General features: G+C 37.8%; 1 protein-coding gene across 5 annotated transcripts in view; it reads left to right on the top strand.

The window, feature by feature from the left end:
* LOC6647068 (tyrosine-protein phosphatase 99A) overlaps positions 1–26665 on the top strand; it is a 105642-nt gene that overhangs the window by 65318 nt on the left and 13659 nt on the right. For 3 of the 5 annotated variants that reach the window (XM_047013534.1, XM_023178462.2, XM_047013533.1), the window contains exon 8: positions 24801–25004. In XM_047013534.1, the coding sequence (XP_046869490.1) occupies positions 24801–25004 (204 nt within the window). Of the gene's footprint in view, positions 1–14543; positions 15205–24800; positions 25005–26665 lie in introns of those variants that run through there. The other 2 variants (XM_023178463.2, XM_002070402.4) reach the window with 1 other exon arrangement.

Below are 26665 nucleotides of genomic sequence, written 5' to 3'. Positions count from 1 at the left end.
GTGGTTGAAATGCAGGCAGGCAGCAAATGGTAGATAGCAAATACTGGATACCAGATGATGCTTTTCAATCAACTATCCAAATGCCGAAAGTGTTGGTGTATCAAGTATTTACCGTTATTAATCTGATTATATTTAACTGCCACAACATATATTTACACACACACAGATAGAAAGAGAGAAAGGAAGAGTTACACACTTATTACCAAAAGGTATAGTACCTCACACTGAAAGTCAGACTAAAGATGAGATAAAAGAATGTAAAGTGCCAACTCGCAGGATTTTCAACGTTATCTCTCTTGCTGCTAGCACATTTCACTCGAAACTTTTCAAGTGCCCATATAAGTAATGGCATATCAAACTGACGACTGACTTTTCCTTGAATATCTTTTGCTCACTCTCGGTCGCTCTCCCTCTCTCTCTCTCTCTCTCTCTCTCTCTCTTACTTGCTGTCTGTCGGTTTTATATATCTTTCCTTTGCTCTCTCTCTGAGTCTGTTTGTGTGTGTTTTTGTAAGGACGCTTAGTCGTTTTGCCAATTGACAACATGACAAGTGAGCAACACGAGAATTCAACTCGTACGTCAAACTCACTGCCAGACACACACACAAACACACACACACACACTCACACAGATGTAAATACAAATATTAAAACAAAAAATTCTACCAAAAAATATATATATTTATTATTTGGTATGAAAACTTTTTTACATTCACAACTTTTGCCTGCAAATGTGCAAGCAGATGAGTTTGTGTTTCTACCCCAAAAGATTTAATTAATCAATTAAAGCGATAACAACTTTTTTTCTCGCTTGTATATGTGTGCGTATCCATGTGTGTCTGTGTCTTTACGACCCAAAAGTGTCATGCCTTTGCATAAATCCTAATGTCAAAAAGTGTTCAACAATTTAACAAGTTGAACCGAAAAAAATGACAAAAAAAAATACTATAGCATACTTTTTTGGGCGTATAAGCCATTTGCATATTGATGCAATTTCTGCCAAACCCACAAGCCCACTGACTGCTCCGGGCCAGTTCAGTTCAGTCCAGTCCAGTCAAGTGAAATGTAATAAATATGCATATTGAATTATTTATGTGACACATACAATACATATTTATGATTTTTTATACATTTTTATAATGCACTTGAGCAGCATTCATTTGAATTAGGATATTAGGAAATTGTTAAATTTCATAGCCTAGCAATTAATATTAAATGTCACCCCAATTTTTAATACACTTTAAAATGCAAGTCATTTCACTTTTATCTCCAAGGACTTCAAAAATAATCCATGAACAATTGTTTTTTAGAGGAAATGGCGAAACAACACAGAACTATAAAGTTGACGATTGTCACGAAACAAAAGCAGTGCATTCATGTAACACATGTGTATGTCTCTGTGTGTGTGTGTGAGTGTTGGTAAATTGGTATATGTATTTGTGTCTTTTGTGGTAAAAGCATCCATAAAATATGCCAATGTATATTGTGTTCTCGGTTCCCAGCGGCACCGACAACGCATTCATCTCCATTTGCTGAAAGTGACGAGTCTACTCACCCACAATCACACACATACACAGAGGCACAGTCAGAGCCAGAGAGAGAGCAAAACACACACACATGAAGCCCCTTTACAATTTCAATTCATCCATAGTGCACATTTTTTAACACTCATACGCCCCTTTGGCCATGTTGCTCAGAGCATAGATAGAGACACTTTTCCATTCAGTTCATGTCTCTGCCGATGCCTCTACATCTCCCTCTCTCTCTCTCTCTCTGCCCTGCCCCTACATTTGCCTTAGCACTCATCTTTAACCCTTTCTCCCTTCAATATTTTGTCATATTTTCTGTTTTTGTTGCTTGTTTTTGTTGTTGTCCTTTAAGGTTCATCAAAGCTTCAACATTGTTTGGTTCCACGCCCCCCCCAAAACCCCCAACCTCAATCCCCTCAACTCCGACTGACAACGCCCATGAACAACAACACCTTCCCTGCCATTGCGCCCCTTCCTTGTCACGCTCGTTCGTCATACTTCCGTAGCTGTCTTGTGAAATTTTTCCTGTGGGAGTTTAAAATATGCACAAACTCGGTCTGCCATTTGCTGCTTCTGCTGACTTTTTCGCTTCAGTCCATGCCAGAGTTTGGGGCATGGCATCTCTCTGTCTCTCTATGTCTATGCTATGCTCCAATGCATGTGCAACTTGTCTGTTGTTTATGACGCCCGTCTCCTGCTTGCGCACCTCCCCTTTCACCCCTCCCTAGCCCACCATATTCCCATTCTTTTATGTGAGCTTCATCCTTGCAGTATGTAGTTGTACTCGTTCTCGTTGTTGTCATCATCATCAACATCATCGTGCATCTCGCTTTCGTGCTGAAATCACAAGCATATCATCCAAACACACACACACAAGTGAATCACTTCAATTGTTGTTGTTGTTGCTTATTGGGAGAAGAGAATTTCGAACTTAGCCTTCGATTTCTATATCTCCGTGTGTGTGTGTGTTTGGCTTTTCTAATACAAATTGCACGCATATTTCACTTTTTTAATTATATCGAAGCCATATGTGTAGCCCGATTTTAATATGATATTGAAAAATTGCTTTTAGGAAGGGTCTAGAAACTACATTTCTACAATCAATGTAATTAACTTTTGTACTTTAATCAAGAATCTTCTCCCATCCAGAAGCGCATGCATTTTAATTACATTCCATCCCGTCACTATGCTGAAATTAATTTCTCTCTCTCTTTTCGCATCTCACTCTCCTCCTTGCGCTTTCTCTCGCTCTCTCTCTTTTGGTATGTTTCACTCTGTATGGTTTTTTCCAAAATATTTTAATATTCATATACAACAACGCTCACCTTTGAGGTGTGAAAAGTTGAAATTTAAAATAACGCTTCAGGATATTGAGTTCCCACACCGAAATGAGAAAGCGAGAGAGAGAGAGAAAGAGATACAGTGTACAGTACAGTACACTGTGAACACAAATTTGTAATTTTAATTAAAATTGCCAAAAACTCGAATGTGGGTAACTCGATTTAGTCTTAACTCAAACTCTGACTTCTTTACGCTTGTCTCTCTATCTCTCTCTCTCTATATTTTTCTCATTCTTTAGGTTTTATCCGTTTCAATTACTCTTCTTTGCATTATTTTGCCGTGTCGTTTTGCTCATTTTGTGTCTCAAATATTTTTCAATAAAAATGCATTTTTCTATGAAATTTATTGAAGCACAAGAATGGAAGTGAATGTCAGCGGGTGTGTCAACGCCCACATCTCTTCCAGATTGCCACTGTGAGTAATGGCCCAGACAAATGGCAACCCAGTCGGCATTCTGCAAAGTCACCGTCTCCTTCAGTTCAGCTCAGTTCAGTTCGTCAGCTGCGAGTCATTTTCATTTCAGAGAAAGATAGAGAGAGAGAGAGACAGAGACAGGGTTACAATCCAGTTTGGGTTTGAGAGATGAACCACCCGTTCATGCCACGTTGGCATGCAGATCATTGCAGGCAACAGAAATATTATTATGTCAGCATTATGTTCACAATGTCGTCTGCCATTAAAGTCAACAAAACCAACAACAATGGCCATGGGAATGTCATGAATGAGTGTGTGTATGTATGTGTGAGTTGATGCAAAAGATTGCAGTCCTCAACTTGCATAATAGAAAACATAAATTTTACAGTTGCACCATGTGTTTATATGGAGGTCAGCTTACGGAATTGATATATCTCGGTGAATAAGTTGATCCCATTTACAAATCAAGTGGGTAGAGTATAGAGTATGAATAAGATTTCAGATAACAAACCGTTTATGCTTAAGGTCACAGAAAAATTGGCATATTAACTGTAATTATACATAAATACATATACAAAATTCTTTCCCGAAATTACTTAGAAATTATAATAACTATTTCAAATATACATAAAAGACTAAATGTCTTTAGTCTTGTATGTACTACAAGACTCTTTTCAAATGCTTCGTAGCATGAATATGCCGACCCGTTCACGAGCACTCTAGCGATGTCACTGATCAAAGGACAACTCTTCTTCTTTGGTCCTGGTTTATACATTTTATCATGCATAGTATCAATTTTAAGGCTTATTTCTGCTTCGTAATTGAGCGATTTTGTCTTCAAATTATTACCTCAATATTACCTAACTTTCCTTTATAAATTACATTTATTTATTTTAGAAAAATTATAAAAAAATGTATTTTGTTACTTATATATTCGCTATAGTTTAACTGAGACTTAGTTTTTTGACGAAACTTAAACAAATATCGCTAGCGTTACTCGGGTCATGCCATTATTGTGCTCACCTTTTATAATGTAATAAAGCAATGTGCACAAAGGTTCACTTTAATGGCCATCAAAGAGCAAAAAGCATACAAAAATTTAATAATTTTGCACTGAACGTATAATTTCCGCCGCTTTGTTGTCTTCTTCTGGACTGGACAATTGTCAATAGCATTTGAGAGAATGAAATTAAATTCCGTGCACAAAAACAATAACCCGCTCAAAAGGCAACCAGGAAAACAGTAGCAGCAACAACAACAACCAATAGAAACGATGCAAAAGCTGCAGCATCCGCAAAAAAAAGGGCACAGCAAATAAATTGAATCGAATTTAATGTCGAAAGTGCAGCATATAATTGGCTCACTGCCGTGTGAGCCGTACCCCATCGGATACCTGGGACAAGTAAAAAGCACAAAGGGTGCACCTATATAAACTATAATACAGACACACACACACACAATGCCACTTGCCACCAGTCTATAGCTGCCACCGTTGCCACACACCAAAACATTTTCCATCTCACAGTTATTGCCTTTGTGTGTTTGGCGTTAAAAGCGCAAAATTCAATTTCATTTTATTGTTCGTTAGTTAAACAGCGGCAAGCTCACGCGTGTATCCCTGTATAGATATAAAGGAAAGAGAGAGAGAGAGAGAGAGAGAGACAGAGAGGGGGGCGACTGAGAGTAGGGAGGTGTGGTAATTGTATTACGCCCACCTGTAACACTTGGTTACCTTTCACACGACCACATTCAGCTTTAGCGTTGCCATCGTTGGAATATAAGCGAGATCACGGGTCGTATGAGCAATATTTGTTCAACTGTGGCAGGTCGTGCTATCAAGCAATAAGGAGGCGAGTAGTTTTTTTTTGTTGTGCACCACCCAGAGGATTTCCGCTGACTCCCAAACTGATGCAGCATTGTCCCTTTCCCTTACCCTCCCCCCATTTTGTCTGCTCTGATGTAAATGCAACTAATTTTGTTTTTGGTCGTGGGTAAAACAAATTTCATCAGAGCATTAAGCAGGAAACCGTACACAATTTCAACGGTGACACAAAATGGAGGCCATACACAAACAGATCAATCAACTTGACTCCCACAATAACCACATGAACTCACTTCAATATGGTTGAGGTCTGCTTTGCTGCAAACTACTTCCAATGACCAACCAAAGTGCAAGAAATACGAGTTAACTAATCACTTGCAGCAACACAACAATCACTTGTCAGGCAAATGCCTGTGTATTGACTGCATCCTAGTTGATTGATTAGATTTGATTTCTCAAATCTAGATTACAATGGGGAACAAATGTTCCACCACACCCTCGTAGACACTCAATTGAAAGCAACTTATGCAGCATATGCATACTTATTGCCAAGATTATCAGTATAATAAAAAGTAGCACATCCATTTGCCATACATCTTTTACTGAGGGGATAGCAGAATTTCTTATTCATATGCTGCTTACCTTCAAGCATTTTGCACATAAATTTTCCAGCATTTTTGTCACAATTTCTTATCTCATAAGCATAAAATTAACAACCAACAAAAATGGCGCCAAAATCGACGGCAACTCCTGTGGCACGTAACTTCTTAGCGAACGAACGAAACGAAATGAAAAGAAGATGCGAAGGGAGCAGAAATTCTTTTAAAATCGACGCCTGTGGCGATGCTATAAAAATTTGTGCGCGATAAAACGGAATTATGAAGACGACAAAACATCGAAGACGATGACGTGGATACAACAGCAGCAGCAGCAGCCACAACAACAGCAACAACAACAACAACGATAACGACACGTGTTCTTATTAATTTTAATGCATATTAAAAATCGCAGCCTAAGGGCGCCTACAAAATCGTTTCAGTATATTTTCAAGCCCGACCATTGTAAACTTTCTTTGCCAACAACGTATCAATACCAAGAAAAACAGAGAACGACGAAGAAGGTACAACCGAAGGGGGCCAAGAAATTATGGTTTTTGCTCATAAAATATCAGAAACCACAAGCTAATACACAGACACACACACACACACACACACACACACACACACACACACACACACACTCGGGCTCACACCCACCCACATACATGACGTTGACTTATGTTTATTAGATTTTATAGCGCCTCTCATCTCTCTGAGCTTAGCTCCTTTGTGGGCTTGTGGTTCTTCGGTCTGATCCAAATTTTTTGGCTTGTACATTAAAATATCTTAATAGAAAAGAGATAAGTCATAAAATATTAAGTAAGTGGGCTCAGATACTTTGCTGGCACTACAAAAATACATTCATCCCCCGCCTTATGCCCCCGATAATCAGTCAGTCAGTGGAGGCATCCCAAGTGCCACAGGCCATGTCTGCACTTGGCAGAGGTTTTTGTGGGTAAAGGATATCGTCTGGTCTTGCCTCACCAACACAGCTGTGGTTATCGGTTTCCCAATGCTCAGTCGATACCCTTTAGTTAAGTGCAAATCTATTAAGACCATATCAAATTGATGATGGAAGCTGGATCAGCGACACAAACTCAAATGGAAATCAACTTGGCTGTTAAGATTCATTTTTTATTCGTTTTTATCTATAGAAAACTTCTTATAAGCTCTTAGTTTTACTTTCTGAGCTCTTATTTTCAAGGCCATTTCAGCTACAAGGGTATCAGCTAGCCAGGACATTGAAAATTGGTAAATCTTTTCTTTTTTTTCTTTGTAGCTATTTGCCATGTTTTCGTTTTGCAGATAAATAATGCACAAAAGTTGTTCATTTAACTTGGCTTGTTTGTTTCATTTCGTTTGGTTTTGTTTGGGCTTGACTTGGTTTTGTTTCATTTCTTCTGTTTGTTTTGCTCGTTGTCGGCCTTGCCTTGCCTTGCCTGCCATGTGCCAGATATAAATCTTGAGGGCCCCCGAAAAAAAACAAACCTGTTCTGCCTGCTGCCTCCAGTTTCGTTTTACAGCCAACAAAGAAGAAAATAAGTTAAGAAAACTCATTCACATAATTTTTCAGTTTATTGTAAGCCGCAAGCTGCCGTTGTTGTTGTTGTTGTTGTTGTTGTTGTTGTTGCTTTTGCTGCTACTGGCATGATATACACCTGGCAGACAGCAAGGCATAAACCTGCTCTAATTACCAAAAGCAAGAGTCCTGCCTGGACCAGCTTCACACTCATTGCCAAGAAAAAGAGACTCAGAGTCAGGAGCCAGGAGGCAACCGACAACAAAATCCCATAAAATCTAAATAAAAATCATTCATTTCCTGCACGTTGGCATCATGGCCTAACCCAAGGCGCATTCACAGTTCGGGGTTCTGTTTCTGGTTCTGCGTAAAAATTTTTATAGCCCACACTTGGGCGCTTGGCCAAGTTACTGCCACTTAATGAATTAACATTATTTTGATGGGTTTTATGATTTTTTCATACATTTCACCATCCCGCATACACAAATAGGGCACAGCCGGTGTGGTTACCGACTCAGACTTTTGCCATTGCCTCTGATTCTCTCCTCGTGACACCTTACCGCCACTTGTATGTAAATCTTCCTCTTATTTTTTGTTTTTTTACCAACTTTTTAATATGAAAAGAGAGAGAGGCAAAAATTTTCAAGCGTAAGCATAACTCAAATCATTTCATTAACATTTTGGGGCCACCAATTTTTCGACCGCAGCCCTTTTTATTATGTTTTTCTTTTTTTCAGCTTTTACTTCTATATGTATATATATTTTTTGGTTTTAGTCGTGGTGGGAAAGCATGGAAATTGCTTTTTAAGTACCTAACTTCAAATGCAAGCGAAAAACTTTTCATGCTGCAGCTTGATAAAAACAAGAAGGATCAAAAAAGTAAAAAAAAAAAAGTGCGAGCGCTGAAGTGAAAGTTTTTATTAAATGCATAAAACGAGTCAAAGTCGTTGCCTGCCAAAGGCTGTATTGCTTCTATGTGCGTGGGCGTGTTCCTTCCCACGTGTGTGTGTGTGTGTGGTGTGTGTGAGTGGAGCGCCATAAATCTAAGTGCTTTAACGCCTCTGGGTCGACTTTGCAACGCCTACTTTTGTGGGCAGAGTAACTGCCAGTTAGTGTAGCCTCAATGCCACTCTATGTGTGTGTGTGTATGCGTGTGTGGTTGAGTTTTCCGCCACTCTTATAATGAGTTTTCAAGTGGTTTTATGCAGAGGCAGGTAATTTCGACATAATGCCTAATGATGTATCTTTCTAAGGCGGAGCTGTTATACAAAATGGCCAAAAATATGCCATAGCCGAAACGATAGCAAAGAGTTTTGTGCCATAATATTCATAAAGCATGCCAATGGCTTCGATAAAACCGATAACGAAGCTCTTCCGTAATATTTAGTAGGGCAATATCTAAATATCTCCACAAAATGTTTGCCAAGAATACTTTTAACTCCAAAATCAATAAACTTTAAAAGGGGATGGAGCAGTAAAACAGGTTTTATATGTTCTACAAAAGGCATCAAAATATGTAAAAGACTCAATCATTAACGATACACATAAATAATAGATATAAAATGAAGTTGGATGGATAAATCCTTATTGATTGCTGCCTTATTGAAAAAATTGTAAATACTCTAAAACAAAATATATTTTTTTTCGCGTTTAATTTAATTTCAACCACAGAATCAAACCAAAACTTGCCCTTAAAAATTGTTCAAAAGCTCAAATCAGTGTTTATTTAATTAATATCTAGTGTTTTTTCGATAAAGACACTTTGAAATGATTTCTAATAACATCGGAATAATAGATCTAAAACTTTGCTCAATATTTTCTTTTTGTTTTTATTAAAGGATGTGTGACATCGCTTCAGGCGTTTTGCCTGTACCAGTTGGTTTAATTGGTCAAATCTATAGAAAGAGACTTCAGTATTTTTCGAATATAAAGTCCGAATATGTTCAAAATTGAATATTTTCTATATTATTTGGCACAAATTTAATTAGTCAAGTCCTCGTAAACATCGATTCGTCTATGTTCAACTCATAGAGAGTATTCCCAATAAGTTGGAAGTCATAAAATTAATTATGTGAAAGCTATTGTTGGGATTTACCCACTCCAAATTGATACAATTCGCCACTGTTAGACAATACAAACTAATTACATTCGATATTGACTGTGAGATAAACGTTATCCTTATCGTTTTGCCACTGATAACCTGCCAATTAAATGGACCTACGTCAATGCCTGAAATTTCCCACAATTCAAATGCGCGCCATATGATGTGTGTGGGAAATTTCCCTCAAGTACTCGCTCTTGAAATTTTCGGGCGAGTTTAACAAACAACAAACACCCAACGATACACACGCACACCCTGTTGTTGTTATGCACACACACACTCTCTCTCTCTCTCTCTCTCTCTTTCTCTCTCAGAGAGAAAAAGAGGACCAGAGCAGCTGCCGCAAATTTGGCGGCGAATTGGAGGTTAAGCAAGCGGCTCTGTAAGCGGCTCGGTAAATGTATCTGACAGTTTGTTTGTCTGTCTCCCCCGTCCGTGGTTCGGTCTCTCTCTCTTTTGCTCTCTCGCTCTCTATGTCTATCTCTCTCCCGTTGTCTCTGTCTCATTCTCAACATCAGCAGCAGCATAGTCGCCGTCGCCGTCGTTGTCGTCGTCTCGTCGCAGTAGTTTTTCTGATTGTGGCAATGCAAAAAAAAGAGGCAAATAATTAATAAAAAATATTTCCATAAAACTTAAGCAAGTGTATTTCATTAAAACTGAACCATGAAATGTCCAAAAAAGTGTCAGTAACTCCATTTGCAAGGAAAAAGTGCTAAAAACGTGCAAAATCTGTGACACAAAGAAATGTGCGTGCGCCCCAATCTATGGACGATGGAGAAAAAAAAATTCATATATGAAGCAAAGTGTTCTTTGCGCAGCAGCCGCCTTTTTTTCCATATCGTACATTTCGGTTTATAGTGGAAATAACATCGGAAACTAAAGACAATCTGGCATGCCATAGACATTCTCAGATATACATATGTATAATGAAATATTTCTTGTGTGGTGATAAACATTTTGCAGATAAATCATGGAAATAGTCATCATTTCTATATAGATACAAACAAATCGTAGACAAAAGATTGTGCTGAGAATTTGTGTCGGACAAAAAAGAAGAAGAAACCCAAAAAAAAATAATAATATTAATAGTTTTTAAGACCAAAAAAACAAATTCAAACAAAACCAAATGGCTCAATAGGGCTCTTATTGTTATTTTGTTGTCGCTGTTGTTGTTGTTATTATTATTCTTGCCATCTTTGTTCGCCGTATAAAGTTGTTGTTGTTGTTGTTATTCGCATTTTGTGTACCTTTCAAGAAATCAATAAAAAGAAAAAAGAAGAAGACAACAAAAAAAAAAAATAAAACACACAGAGAACCAAAGGCCAGGCCAGACCAGGCCAGGCCAAGTAAATTCGCTCAAAACGAGTCACAGAGAGGGAGTTATGAGTGAGAGAGAGAGCTCGAAACCAGAGAGCGAATAAATCTTCCTCCCTGTCCATCTCTCTTTCTCTCTCTCCGTCTGTCTCTCGCTCTTTTAGTGGAGTTTTGTTGACATTCTGTGACCAAGCCAAGCTTCAAACTAAAAAGATACAAAACATTTACAACGATGACCCCACAAAAACAAAAAACAAAACAAAACGTTAACGTAAATTATGTCAATAATTTAGCATATTTAGCAAACCGAATGGTCTAGGGGATAGACAGAGAGGGACAGAGAAGAAGAACTAGCTCTGCATAATTTGCTGACAGTTAAATGACACAATTCCGGCGTAGATTTGCCTCAATTTGGTTGCTACATCCAATTCTGTTTTTGGGGCTGGGTCTCTTTTCTGCAGCGAATTGAGGAGGCGCTAACCACCCACTTCCCCCACCCTGGGCGTACGCACTAAATGTGTTCTTCCTGATGTACCACGTGCACTTTTGCCGCAAGATTCTATTGATTTTTCGCAAATCCCCACACTCCCCCCCTTTTAGCGGCATTCATTTTCGCCCATTTCGCCGGTGCATGCGCATGTAGAACCAAATAGTGCACTGACCTTAGTCATGACTCGGCCATAATTTTCACTTGGCCCTTTTTCTTTTTTTTTTTGATTATTTTTGGCCACAAATTAACGGGCTATTGGTAAGAGTGTTTGCTTAGATCAACAAAGCAGCAAACACACACACACACACACGCTTACACACAATGTGGGCCATTCATTAAACGCTGTTGAAATTTTGTTTTTTTGGGTAAACAAACAGAAAAAAAATCCCATGCTGGCTAACAGCTCTCTTACCGCGGATGCACTTGCTTATCATATACAAACATAGCAGACAATTTGATATATTTACACACGGTTTGTGTTTACATCTATAGACAAGATGTGGGTTATTAAACTAGATGTCTATTAATGGCAGCACTTTGTTTAGTTTGAGAAAGTGTGCTCCGAGTGCTTCAGAAGTTCTCACGTTGTTGATTGGGCCGAAATTTTTTATTTCCGCATAAATCTGGCCTTTTAACAAGGAAATTCAATACCAGTAGAGCATTCGTTAGAGATATTTTATTGATTCCACTGATTTTGAAGTTGTTAACGAAAGGTGATTTAAGGTTTTTGAATTTTATTTGTTGATATTTTCATAATTAAACTTCAATAAACATATTATAATAGTGTTAAACGGACAAAAACTCTGAATTCATTATAAATGTTCAGTTTTTTAATCATTTCTTCATTATTTCTTAATCAATATAGTAATAACTGATAAAAGAGTTCTTTAAACCAACAAAAAGTCATTAAATAAACTTTACTTTATAGAAACAACCTCAGCCTCTAACAAATTGAAGATTGAATAACAAATCCGCTTAAATTAATATTGCTTAAGTCAAAAAAAATTAGGGGGAAATGTCATGCGGCCCACTCTCAAAATACATTCATTCGCTATATTTATCAATGGCAACCAGTCACATAGGAAAATCGTTTGTTATCATTATTCATACATATAATGAAGCTTCTTATCCAATGCAATGGTTAGGAACAGGCCAACAACTGGGTGGGCCCCCATGTTGTCATAAGTCTGCCTGGATTATCTATAACCACCTATATTACTCTTAGCTATACATGCCATGTACTCAAATATATGTATATAAATGTGACATGTACATTGTACATATATTGTACATGTGTCTATTTATAGGTCCCCCATTGCTTTTTGTCTGCTTATGGCAGTCAATTTGCCTTTTGCCAATTGATTTTGCTTTTCAATTATGGCTCACTGCTTAAGCCAACGCATGTCAGAGTCAGGTCAAACGATGAGTTGAAGCTAATCAAAGTGTCCATTTCGAAAGTCTGGTTAAGCGTTTTCAAATGTATGTAGTTCCCTGTCATGCCGCAAATGGATAACAATTGTCGCTTGATTGACCAATTTTCAGGCCGTCAACTCGTTTTCCAATGTGTTGCTTTTTTTTGTTGCTTTTTATAGCGGCCTTTTCCGCTCTGTCTCCAATTCCAGATTCCAATAATAATATTAACAATAATAATAGTAGGTAATAAAAAAATATTTATCTCATCTTTATTTTATGATCATCCAACGCCTGCGCATCTGATTGGCAAGCCTTTCTCATTCGGCTAAGATTATTCTTCCCTTTTTTGAGCCGAGTTTGTTGTTTTGCTTTTGCACGCGGCCATTTGATGAGCTGCTAATTAGCTGCGGTTGTTTTACACACACACACAGACACAAACACTTATTGTCAGTGCAGTTGCATGACGACGATGTAAATATATACATATATTCACATATTTTCATGTGTGTGTCTGTCGAGGGGTCCGATTCAGAATGAATCAGCACGAGCGTCATTGTAATTTGCACTTTACCGGTCCTCCACCTAATCCCCCTTCCCCTCCTTTCTACGCCCAGTTCTTTCTCTTGAGTTTATTGGCTTTTTTTTTTCGTTTTTGTGTATAAAAGATCAGTAGAGCTTCAAACCATATAGACTCGTGCTCTTACATGGGCGTAGTTGGCCTCTTTTATTTATGGGGGTTTTGTGTCTATCTTTAGATTTAACATTCATTAACATTAAGCATACGCCCTGTATTCCCAACAGAAATTAAATTTATCTAAAGTGGTTTTTATGTTATTTCCAAATGTTATTACTATTTGTTAAAAGAAAACATTTTTTTCTTATAATTCTTTTAGTTAGTTGGACTTAACGTTTAGATATACAATAATTTTGGTATTTGTTATTAAGACCATAAGTTATATGTTAAGAACTCGTATAGATTCCTCTTGACTTCCTGTTTCTCTTTGGATTTGTCACTGTAATATTGCTTAACAACTTTTACACTTGAAGAAAAGTTCAACAAGAAATGCATACAAAATTTGTGTGCTCCCTTCTCTAGTCTTTATATTTTTGAGAGTTTTCTCTGAGTGTAACACTCAGCGGTCCAGGCCAGCTGTTGCACACATGTCATCGAGTACTTTGCCAATTTGTTCGCAAACCTCTTCATATTCTACATATATGGGCACATTGAGTAATTTATTTATAAGCTTATGTATATATATAAATATATATGCTTATATATATTACTATATGTACTAGCTTCTGCTATGATTCTGATGCTGAAAAGTGTATTTTTATGCTCATTGCAATGCCGCCCCTATGCTCGATTGTGAACTCGTTTGAACTCTCTTTCTCTCATTCTCGTTTTTGTTGAAAATATATGTGTGTGTGTGTGTAAGCGAGACTAAGTTGAGAAGAACGAACAAAATTTGAGGAAACAAAAAAAAAGTGTGAAGAAAATGCCATAAAACAAAAGCGCCAGAGAGAACACAAAGTCAAGGGAAATAACAATGGGGGCAAAAAGTATTGGCAGAAATGCAATAAATTATCATAAAAATGAAAGCGTAAAACAATAACAACAGACAGCAGGCAAATAAATGATGGAATTTAACCGCAACAACAACATAAGCCACAATAACAAGATCAACACAAAAACAACAATAATCAAAGCACAAATGAGTCATTATTAGGAAAACTCTTAATTGGTTTTCCTTTTTCAATTCGTTTTAAATTTTATTTTTTGTAATTTTTTTTGTATTCAGTGCCAAAATGGAAATCATTTAAGCAATTAATTTAAAAAGTCGACCAACATATAAACTAAAAAGCACAAAATGTTGTAGACAACGAAATAAATTAAACACCAACAAAACAAAAACTCACGTCCTACTTTGTGGGACAAAAAAAATTAAAACAAAACGCACAAAAAGAGAACAACAAAAAATAAATAAATAGAAAACAAAGGAATTAATAAAATAAATTTAACAAAAAACAAACGCACAAAGCAAGTGAATCCAAACGACGAGTGAGAATCAGTTAATTCCAATTACAAACTCCAACACAACGAATTCCAGCCATGCCACGCCCACAGCATGCCCACAACTTGGGGCGAGCGTTGCTCAAGCTGCTGCTCTTTATAAGCATTGGCCAACATTGTGCCACAGCTTTGCCCACAACCTCATCTTCGCTGCTCTTGCCGGCTCCCTTCAGCAGTGGGTCGCCGCAGTTGTCCTCAGTTCTGCCCCCCACTGGCAGCAGCAGCAGCAGCAGCAGCTCTGAGCCACCTCCACCATTCATGGCCATCACCGTGATTCCTGATTTAGCTGATCTAGTCAATGCTGAGGCCGCAGCCGATAATGGCTCTGGCTGGGAAACTCTTGAGACTGAATTTAACTTAGCCGCCACCCAAAGTCCAAGTGCAACAACCAAACAAGAGACCCAAGACCCATCATCACATCCACAAACCACTGCACCCACTTCCATTGAGCAACAGGATCAACCACCAAATGTGCCTGCCACCACATTGGCCTTTGCCAATGCCGTTGCTGGTGATACACTTGCATCTGGATCGTCTGGTAATAGTTTCAGCGATGCCACGCCCCCATATGCTGCCGTCGATGATAATTATGGTAAATAGAAAATTCTACCTACATATATTTGTACGATTCATCGATTGAGTCATCAATTTGATCAATTGACCTTAATTTCCATTCCATTTGCACTCATTTGTGATTAATGCATAGTAATCCAAGTGACGTTAATGTGAGTATATGAGCGACTGACTCAGAGATGGATTTCATTGCCAATTCGGAAGGGTATATTGAATCAATGAAATATTAAGAAAATCAATTAACAATTCTGTCATATGTACATACGTATGAACATATGTGCATATGTATGTTGAAGATGACTTTTGCTTTTTCAGTTTTTCAAGGTTTAAAAGTTTGTAAAGACAATAAAGTCAAAGTAATTCTAGTTGACGTTGCTTGGAAATATGCCGAGGAAAATAACCAACTAAATTAACGTAAAACTATAACAAAATTTCTTGTAATTTCCAAAAAAAAAACATGTTTTCAAATCCTGGAATTGAGTTTCGATCTCTTTATTGCCAGTCAAATCTTGAAAATCAATTTTTTTTATAAATTTTGGTAAATATGGCATATAATGATTCATGAAGATATTTTGTCAAATTCTTTTTCTCGAAATTAAAACTAAATCAATCTCTTTAAAGTCTTTTAAAATATAGCTTAAGAAAATCAAGAAAAAATGCCTTTTCATTAAAATGAAATTCGTTTAATTATTCTAAACTTTACATTATTTATGTTTGTTTGTATTCGATTTGTGTTTAATTGTTGAAACTCTTTAAATTTATTACTTTAATAATTAATAGAAAATAAAAGTCTCAAAAGATTAATATGTTATGGGACAGGGAGTAGAACAAACTAATTTAAAATTACAAATGGGGTTCAATGGGCTTTCCAATTTTAGTACATAGCTTACCCCAAGCACAAGAAGTTGCCATTCAAGTTTATTGACACCACAAAACTTTTGCCAAACACAATATCAGGCAGAAACTTTGACCACAAATTGTGCGAGGGCGGGGGAGAGAGACCCACCCAACCGCCCGCCCTTTGTTGGCAATTCTCCCGTGTCCTGGTGTGATGTGAGTGTGGGAATATATGTATATAGGCAGAGTTGCTCAGTTACTATCTATATAGTTATAAAGAGGCAACAAACAAAGCCCACAAATCGAGAACAACAAGGACAATTGCTTGCATACTTCAAGGCAATTAACAGAGTTTTCATTTCCGGCTTAACACGCAGCCACGTCGGAGACGTCAACAAGGAACCAACGAACGAGCCAACCAACCAACCAACCAGTCCGTCAGTCAGTCCATTCAGCCAATCCAATGCCTAGGCAAACTATCGTGTAATATGGCAAAGTTCTCACGCAAAACTTTCAGCTTGCTGAATGAATTATTTAACATTGTTTTTGCTAGGCAAATTTGTAGGTTTTGTTTCTTGTTTTTTCTTTTTTAATTTTTTGTTTTTGGTTTTGTTTCATGAAATATTCCTGAACATTGACAGGCATTCAGGCAGTCAGGCAGCTCGTTAAAAGTTGAGGAGACGAGGAGACGAGGAGTCGCGGGCAAGGCGTCGCTTGAAAAGGGCGCCGAACACGCGATGGATCAGCAAGTAAAACAATTAACAACTTAACTTTTATGGCCCACAATTATTTGGTATTTATTGTTAAGCTCTGCCAACTATTTTTATGGCGAAATCATTAAATTTGTGCTGCTGACAAGAGCTTAGAGAGCGCGAGAGTGTAGATCACGTGGGTTGCAAGTGCAATTTGCATGTTTTTTTTCTTTTTTTTGGTTTGGGGCGTGTAACAAGAGCAGGCTAGATACTGTAGACAGCTGGCAAATTGCAGGGCCATAACTTGACCTAACCAATTCGGGGCACACACGCAAACTGTGAATTAAATTGCATATTTCTCGAAGGTGTTGCCATAAATTAATCTAAATAGAAATATGGGCCAAGGACTGAAAGTAATCAGTAATCAAGGTGAAATCAAAGAGTAGAATAAAATGAATTGGATTATAGGGTATCTCAATTGTTTGGCACATCTTAAAAGACTTTAAATTTACAAAAATTATATGAAACAAGTTTTGCTATTATTTATTTGACGACGCCATTTTCTGAAATTGAATTCTCTCTCTCTCTATCTGTGTGTTGGTTTTATTGTTTTCAACAGTCGATCAGACAGACTGTAATTAGTTTTCCAGTCAAATAAATTATAAAATATAAAATTGTTTCTTTCATTTTAAACTGCGACATTTCTTAATATTTGCATGAGACTTAAAGGGGGCATAATTTGAATTGGTTAATTTGCATAATTAATCCAATGGAATGAACTTATGCGCCTCAATTAACATTCAATCGATGTGATAAGATATACTTCATTAAAATGCTAAACAGTTAAAGTATTGGACAAATATGATAAATGTGTTTAATCATCTTCAAGTCATCATCAAAGAACGATATACTCACTCCTTTTTGTAAAAAATCAATTTTTCATGGAAATCTCCACTACTGAATTCTACCAAGTCATTAAGTTAATTAATAGTTTTTTTTTTGTTCCCCCCATAACAACTGTGAAACAACAAGCAAGTCAGCTGATGTAGAGTTAATTTTCCTCCACTTTGTTGTTTGGTGTTAATTTATATTAAGAAGCAAGGGAAGCCTTCAGCAATTCTGTCACAATTTTCGTAACACTTTCACATGAAAAGTGCAGTTCATCAAGTGATTGAGTCAGCGCCCAACTCAACCCTCCTTTTCGGATACATACAAGGGCACTTTTAGAGTGGCAAACACTTGAGAATGCCGACGAGTGGCATGAAATTGAAATTAGTTCTCTTGCAACTGATAATGGATGTGGAAGTGGCAGTCAAACAGCAACAGAGGAGGAGCAGGAGCAGGAGTCGAAGGCGGAGGTGAAGGAGGGCCCAATTTACAATTAAACGCAGTGGCGGCAATTGTATCTGTCAGTCAACATGTGTAGCATGACAAACAACGGTTGACAAAAAACTTTGACAGGGCACAAAACTAAAATCAGCTACAATTAACTGCAGTTCCGTCTGCCTGCAGAGCATTGAGAAGATTTCTCAGCTAAACAGAAAAAACTTGGCTATGTATTACTTTCTCGTGAGGATAATCAGACGACTTTTGCCTAATCCTCGGGGGGCAACTTAGTGCAAAAAAAAAGTCCTGCATGTCCATGGCAAGAAGTAAAAGTTTCTAATACAAATTGGCGTAACTTTTGGCTTGTCAACAGCAAACAGGCAAAAGTTTGCTGCGTTTTTTGACAAATGATTTGGCTTTGGTTCTTCTTCTTCTGCTAAGAAATATACAAAAACAAATACCAAAAATACAGAAAACAACTAAAAACCATCTAGGAAAACTTTGATTTTAAACTTTTTTGAAAAAAAAACCAACAACAACAACAACAGCTCAAAAATAGGAAACTTTTCGCAAAAGAGTGGTGAGAGTTAGTAAGAGATTTCACTGGGACCCAGGAGTTATGAACATGACTTGTCAAAAAATACATTAAAAGTGCAAAGTAGTGGAAGGAAGTGGGCGTGGCTGGCAGGCAGGCAAAAGCATAAGAAAACAATCATTTAGCAGACAGCAAATTTTCACAACTAAAAAGCATAAATCATTGAACTTTTCTTGGTTGGTTGCTTGGTTGACTATGGCAAAAACAGCCATCAATCATTTAGTTAGCTAGCTGCTGTCTTGATTTTAATTTGCAACATGCTTCACACATACACCCACTCGTACAAACACACACACACACACATAGAGTGTTAAGCCTTTCATTGCAAAAAGCATTGCATAACCAACAGGCGTTTCGTATACGTGCTCAAGACTCCTACTTCTGCGCCTGACAATGATAAGCTAGTCAAGCCAGCCCCAAAAGAGCCCAATGACAACATTACAAACACACACACACACACACACATATACTTAAATACACACATCTATGCACATTCATAGACAAAGAGATGGAGTTGAAGTTGCGCTTTTCAATGCCTGTCATCTGCTTTTCACTTGACAACCTTCCCACCAATATTCCTATGAAAATTTAAATTGTTCCTTACTTATCAGTTGCATTGTTCGTGGCTAATTTACAATCGTCTCGTTTCGTGCAGATATATATCAAAACACTCCACTCCATACCACCTTTAACCTTTTTTGTCCGACCTCCCATTTTGGGAGCATGTTGCCAAGGCAAACAGTTTACGCCTAACTGCATTTTGGCTTGACAATTTCTCATCTGTTTCTTTTTTTGTGCGCCATGTCACATGGAGGTTTCCGGAAAAGTCGTGTTTCAAACAGCCCTCAAAAGAAAGTCAAAACACGCCTACCAGAGATTCATTTCATAGACCCTAAAAAATACTCGTTTTTGTGTGTGTGTGTGTGTGTTGCCTTTTTACCCGTTGTGTGTACTTCAAGTCACTTATCATTGAGGCCCTTTTGTCTGCCTTAACTCCTTTGGTTACCATGCAAAACGAAAAGAGAAAAAAACACATGATCGGAGGTGGGGCACACGCTTTAAATCATAAACACCTTGTTAGTGCAACAACTCGACACTTTTTGAACGTGACATTGATGCCGTTTTTATGTTAGGATGAGAAGGCACTGAGAATGGGGGTCATGATATGTGCGGGTGAGGGTGAGTCCTAAAACAGTTTCCGTGTCTCAAGCATCGAAAAACCAAACGATGCCGGATGGCCATGGCATCCTCATGGTGCTGCCATGTGCAACTTCCTGACGATAACCAAAACCTTTTTACAGAAGCCGGCGTCAATGGCTTTATCCTTATGCATTGTTAGACCAAAAGGACCAGCCTCAAAATTGCACCATTCTTGGTTACACTTAATTAACAAAAATCTCAACCATACACATACAGAATAAGTACTTTAAAACCACAGAGAATTTAAAGTTTCAAAAGATGTGTATTTTCTTTTTGATTCTTAATTCCATTATTTCTCAATTCAATGATTTTTACTTTATTCATAATTGAACCAAATGGTTCATCTCATCAAATTAGTCAAGCAGATAAACTTGAATTAGGGTTTGCTTAAATTTTGAAGTGACATTTTAAATTGTATGTATACAAAATTTATATACAAAGCGGCGTTTGTGTGTGTGTGTGTGTGTTTGTCTTTATATATGAGTGGTGTCAAAAACTAATTCTCCCGTTTGTATTTTGTGTGCGTTTGGCATTCCTTTTTGAAAGAAACAAAACAGCAAATGGCCCAAGGCCATGGCATATTATCTGACAAACATTAGACAGCAGATTTTTGCCATTACAAGTGAAATACATAAAATTAATCAAAAACAAAACAAAAGCGTTTCAACTTCCCCTCTTTAGTCCTTGCCAAATATGCCTTTAGGCCTTATACAAAAAAAAAAGGTAGGAAATGATTTGCTAAATAAAATGACACAATTTACCTTTTAAAGCAAATAAGTGAAGGGTCAGAGAATGTAGAGGATTTCACACTTGTGGAAATTATTTCAAAAGTATTTCAAAGGTTTAATTTAAAACATTTTAACTTTGATAATGAATTTAATTAACAACTTGGCATGGAAAAACTGTCAAACCAAACTACAAAATGTTTCAGTTGTGATTCTTTTCAACTAAACTTTAAACTTGAACCTTAAGACCTAATTCTGAATACATTTCGGATTCAATTTTCAATCCCATTGAGCTGTCAAAGAAGCCTTCAAAATGGCTGCCGCCTAACTTCCGTTAAGTGTTGCCGTCTAAAATGTGTGTGCGGGCCTTCTGCACCTTTCTCTCTCTACCATTCTCTTTGGCTTGGCCCTTGTCATTTAATGTTTGCTCTTGGCCATCAAAGGGAGAGCAGAGCAATATTTTTAAGCATTTTCATGTTCCTTCTATTTTTTGTTTTTTTTTTTTTGGCTTTATTTCACATAACTTTTTGTGCCTTTGACGCCATTGAAAGGCATCCAACCAAACGAACCTACCAACCAACCAACCATCCAGCCAGGTGATGTGTGTGTGTGCACACTCTAATTGTTTGTTTGTTTGTATGTCTTCTATGCTACTGTGTGTGTGTGTGTGTGGGTGGGTGTGTTTTTGTGTTTGTGTGTCTCGCACTTTACTAGTATTTACACTCTGCACGTCGCCTTTTGTTTAGTTTTTACGTCTGGCAAAATCCGAAAAAGCAGCTCGTAAAGTTAAGCAACAACAATCACAAGAACAGCAACAGCAAATAAAGCATCAAGAAGAACAACTAAATAAGGCATATGCCTAACAACAATACTAAAAAAAAAAAAAGAGATGGGGGAGGGGGGACGCCCTTTCAAATAAGGAAGCAGCAACAGCAACAACATTTTGTTTTACGTTTTTTTCCCATTTTTATTTAAGCTTAGTTTTTCATTTCGGTTTTTTTTTCGTTTTGCTCGTCTTCGCTTTAAGTTATTGTTGTTGTTTTTGTTGAGGCTCAGACAACTTAATGCTATTTGCTCTATACACACACACACACACACACAGCTATAAGAAGCATTGTACACCTTCCTCGTTTGAGGCACCACTCCCCAGCCCGCCTCATCTTGACTGCCTTTGTTTGGAGTTTTTAACAACTTAAGCACGTCGTCCATATTGGTTTTCGGGCGCTACTCTTTTTCTTCTTTGACTTGGCTGCCTTTCGCCTCTGCTGTCTTCTTCTTCTTATTCTTCTTGCCCTTCTTTCCTTCCCGTTTTTTTTTAGCTTCCTGCACTTCCTGCCTTTGCTTTGTGAAAATAATCACGCGCGCTTTGAGTTTTTCCTTTCACGGGTTTTTCTTTTGCTTTTTCACACTTGGTTACTTCCGCTTGACGTTGACTGAGTATGTGTAGTATATGTAGTCTGAAGTAGTGTGTGTGTGTGTGGTAGTTCTCTGTGATCTGGACAAATACTATTGTTTTCTTTTAATTTACAGTCTTGTCAAATGCTGCGACAACTTTAAGATTAGCAGACGCCAACTCGAATGACGAGGCTCATCCATTAAGAGCTGAAATTCAAAAGTAACTATGGCTTTTGAAATTCTTGGAAAGTTTCAATATTTTTAATCGAATTTTATTTATAGACTTAAAACTGAAATTAAGTAATAAATAGAACTGCCTACATTAAGCTTAAGTCAGTCTACTTAATTTGTCATTTCCTACAAGTCATTGACCTGCTGATTGGCATAAATAAATAATTCTCTTTTCATTACTACTGATTGATGGATCTAATTGATATAAATACCTCATTCACTTAGAAATAAATTCCACCCACTATGATTATTGAAGCACAGGCGGATCTAGGACTGAGAAATACTTCAAGTATGGAATAGGCTAAAATAGTATTCATTACTTGCCACAAATTTATAAGTTTTCGTATAAGACAGTTTAGGTAATCACCTTTGATTCATATTTCACAATAAATCAATCATTAGGAATTATTTGAATTCCATGGTTTGGCCCTTTTATGCAAACCCAATCGATTTCAATGCAATTTAGTTGGTTTAGAACCCAATCATTTGCCGCTCTTGTTGTGAATCAGTTTTTTAGCCTCTCCTCTAGTAAGCAAATGAATGTAAACCATACAACAAAAACCAATCACAAGCACTTAACTGCGACACCTGGTAGAGATATAAATAGAAGGCAGTCACAGAGATAGACAGAAAGACATTGGAACATAGAAATGTATGTATGTGTGCACCTAGAAATGGACGGGAGAGTGAATGAAATGTATGGCTCGCTGTCTTTGGCAACTTGGAAAACGATTAACTTTTGCTGTTGGCGGTGATGGAGGGGTGGTAGAGAGTAGGTCTTCCGGACTGTCTTCCAACCTTTCCCTTCGTTGCACATTGCGCGACAACATTTATCGTTGGCGCCTGGGTGTATGCAGCACTTTGTTGCTTAATTGATTTTAATGTTCCCCACTCGTTCTCGACAGTCAGCCTCGCTTCAGTTGAGGTTGAGGTGGCTTGAATAGAGGTGTGTGTCGGTGTGTGTGTGTGTGTGTGTGTGTGTATGGATGTTCCTACAATTTGCCAAGACTCGTTGGGTCGTTCGTTTTCATAGTTCGAGTCTATAAATTGGCTTTTTCCTTTCCCTTTTTACTCTTGCTGCAGCTGCTCTGCTCGGCTCTGTCATTTCCCATTTCCATTTCCGTTTGCAATTGCAGAAGAAGCAAGCGAAAGCAAAAGAAAAGCGAAGAGAAGAGAAATGCCATTTATTGAATTGTATAAATTTCTGCACATTGACAGCGACTGTTTATTTTGTCCAGACAACTACCATGTGTGTATGTATTTGTGTGTATTCGGAAGGAACAGAAAGCAAAAGAAGAGTAGAAGCCACGCCAAAGGATGAGCATGAGGATGGGAATGAGGATGAGAATGAAGATGAGGATTGAAAAATAAAAGGAAAGGGTCTTGGTGTTTTGTTAAGCTTTATCGCATTTGCATAGCACAGCACAGCACACAGAACTCCTTTTGCTCCGCTTCGTCCTCGCTTCTTACTCTAGCCAAAGAGTCAGGTCAAGTGCCTGAGCCCGCCCTCGGGTCACTCATTTGTTCTTTTGATTGCAAAACGTTTTTGCCACTGGCCTCTGTTCTTTGTATTTGTGTGCCCATTGCTTTTGTTGTATTAGTAAAATAAATTACCATTTAGTGCTTTTTGCCACTTGCCAATCCACCACCACTACCACCGACACAACCACCAATCCCCCCATCGCCATACGAGAACTCCTTTACCCAACCACCGCACTGCCCCCTTGGGCTGTCACACATGGTCGAGTGTTGTCCTTTGGCTTGCAAATGAAATTATTTCTAAAGAGCTTTTTGCATCTCGCTTGGTTTCGTTTGTTGGATTATAAGCGACCATCTTTTCTTTCTGTATATGTACATACATATATATATGTGTTGCTTAGTTTGTGTGTGTGTGTTTGTGTATGTGTGTTTGTGTGGGTGCCCTACTGCAGCCATAATAAATTGCTCGCAATCGCATTTCCGTTTCTTTATGTGCTTCGATTACGTTGCGCTTTACTTGCTCCACTTTTCTTTTCTTTTTTTGCTCTCGGCCCTCTCCTCTTGTCGTAATTGAATATATAATTTTTTTAGCTGTACCCACACACACACACACACGCACACATATACAAAGACACCAATATACACACATGTCTTTTGTGCCATTTGAATATAAATTGTTTTGTCTTCTTGCAAAATATTCATTTCAATTTATTTTACTTTTTTGTATGTTCTTTACTTTCTGTTTTTTATTTTTATTTATAAATTATTTATGCATTGTCATTTTGCGTTGCGGGTGGGGTGATGAGAGGGAATCATCATACTTATACCCCATCTCTTGATATTCATCCTGCTTGGCATTCATTATGAACTTCCGCCGCTAAGTAAAAAATTCTTATGTCAAAAATTTTCAGAATTTTCCACATTAGACAGCTGCTTCTGCTGCTGACTTTGCCTTTGATAATCCAAAGTTTACTTTTAACTTTTCGTGTGGCACTGGGCGGAATGAATGAATGGGTATGAGGGGTATGAGTAATTCTGTAAGCCCTTGAAAGTATTGCAATAAACATAGGCTAAGCATTTGAGTAAATTTAACTTTGTGACTTTTATGAAATCCTTTCTGTTTGTCTTTTTGCAGTGCCAAGCAAACCTCAGAATCTCACCGTACTGGATGTATCGGCCAATAGCATAACCATGTCCTGGCATCCACCAAAGAATCAAAATGGCGCCATCGCTGGATATCATGTCTTTCACATACACGACAATCAAACTGGTGTTGAGATTGTCAAGAACTCACGGAACTCGGTTGAGACATTGATTCATTTCGAGTTACAAAATCTGAGTAAGTTAACAAGCAATTTAAGTCATAAAGAGAAATGAAACTGCCATAAAAAAGAAAACTACTTTGATTATCCTTGTTAGTTTATATTAGAAATATTATAGCGAATATTCTAAATTGTGTAGCATCTTGTTAAAGTCCTAGTTTTTTTACTCTTCATTATACTTGTAATTTGTCAAATAATTTCGCGGTTGACTGTAGTTGAAATAAATAACTGAAGATTTCTGTTGCTAGATATTTATTTAGATATTTACATTTTATATGTACAGTCGAGTCAAAACATCTCTTGACTGTTTATTGCGTCATTGACATGGCTTTTCCTGCTTCCTGCCATTAATGTGTCAATACCTGCCACACCCCTCCAAAAATTTGGTTCTTTAAGCTCAACTGTCAACACATTGCTGCTCATTCCTTTGAACACCTAGCCGCTAACACGCCCACCTCCTCAATTTGGTCTAATTGGAGCTCAAGTCAATTGTTTGCCAGCTGGCTTTGTAATTAAATAGTTTCAAGTGCCTGGCGCGGTGGCGTTTGCCACTTTTTGTTGTTAACAACTTTCACGCTTATAATTATACTTATAGTCCAGGCCCCGGCCCATCCATCGCCCATCTCGTCATCCCCGCCTTCTCCATCTCCAACAACCACGCGCAACGGAACGTTAGGAAGCTTCAGCTTGCCGCAAAAATGTTGCCATGAGTTTGATTAAAACATTTGCTGTGTCGTGTCTTTTAGACAACAAGCTACGAGAAGCCGCAGCATCATTAGCTGGTGGGTTGCGATCAAAAAAGACTGCATACTTTCAGGCGCATCCTTTTTGTCAGGAATTAACTGGCTTGGTAAACAAGTTGCATGGATTTTTCGGTTGTTTATGCGTGTGCTTGTGCGTGTGTGTGTATTGCAATTAACTTGCTGCAAAGTTATGCTCTGCATTCCAAATTACTCATACGCAACGGCGGCCCGCATAGCAGGTGCCGCCTTAAAAAGACGCCGCTGCCAACATTGTTTAATTAATTACGAGTCTCAGGTGCTTCAGGCAGACTTGCCAGCAAACTGCAGCTGCAACTTCTACTTCAACTTTAACTGCAAACTTCGGAGCACAGTCTTTTGACGGCTTTGGCAACATTTAATTATTTGAAATTTAATTCAAGAATGTGTCAGCAATCCTTGTTGTTAATTAATTGCAATTAAAACTGACAACAAGCTCGCAGGCAATTTTTTTTTTTGCAATTTTTCTGGTCTTGTATTTTTTACTTTTTCCGACTTGCTGCTTAAGCACTTATTAATTGTTGTTGCTGTAGTTGTTACTGTTGTTGTCGCCGGTCTGCAAAATATAATTATATATCAGCATTTTCCTGCCACATCTGGACAGAAGCTACCGCAGCCTGTTGTGACATGCGGTACATATACACGTGTTTCATAATGAGAGCAAGTATTGTGTAAAAGGTACAGGTGGAACAAAGGTGCCACAGCGATGCATGCAGTTGACAGTCGAGGTTGGCCATTATTTGCGTGGCATTTACCACTAATAAAATGCTCAACTGCCACACAGAATGTTGACAAATGGGGGGAAAATTACTGACAGGGAATGACATAATCCAAATGCGGAAACAACTAAAAATATTGAAATGAAGTATAAGACATGGAAATACTCATTACATATCGCA

The sequence above is a fragment of the Drosophila willistoni genome, chromosome 3R, assembly GCF_018902025.1.
Source record: "Drosophila willistoni isolate 14030-0811.24 chromosome 3R, UCI_dwil_1.1, whole genome shotgun sequence".
Classification (NCBI taxonomy): domain Eukaryota; kingdom Metazoa; phylum Arthropoda; class Insecta; order Diptera; family Drosophilidae; genus Drosophila; species Drosophila willistoni.
The sequence above is the reverse complement of the archived record's forward strand: the minus strand, read 5'-3'. Positions and strand labels throughout refer to the sequence as shown.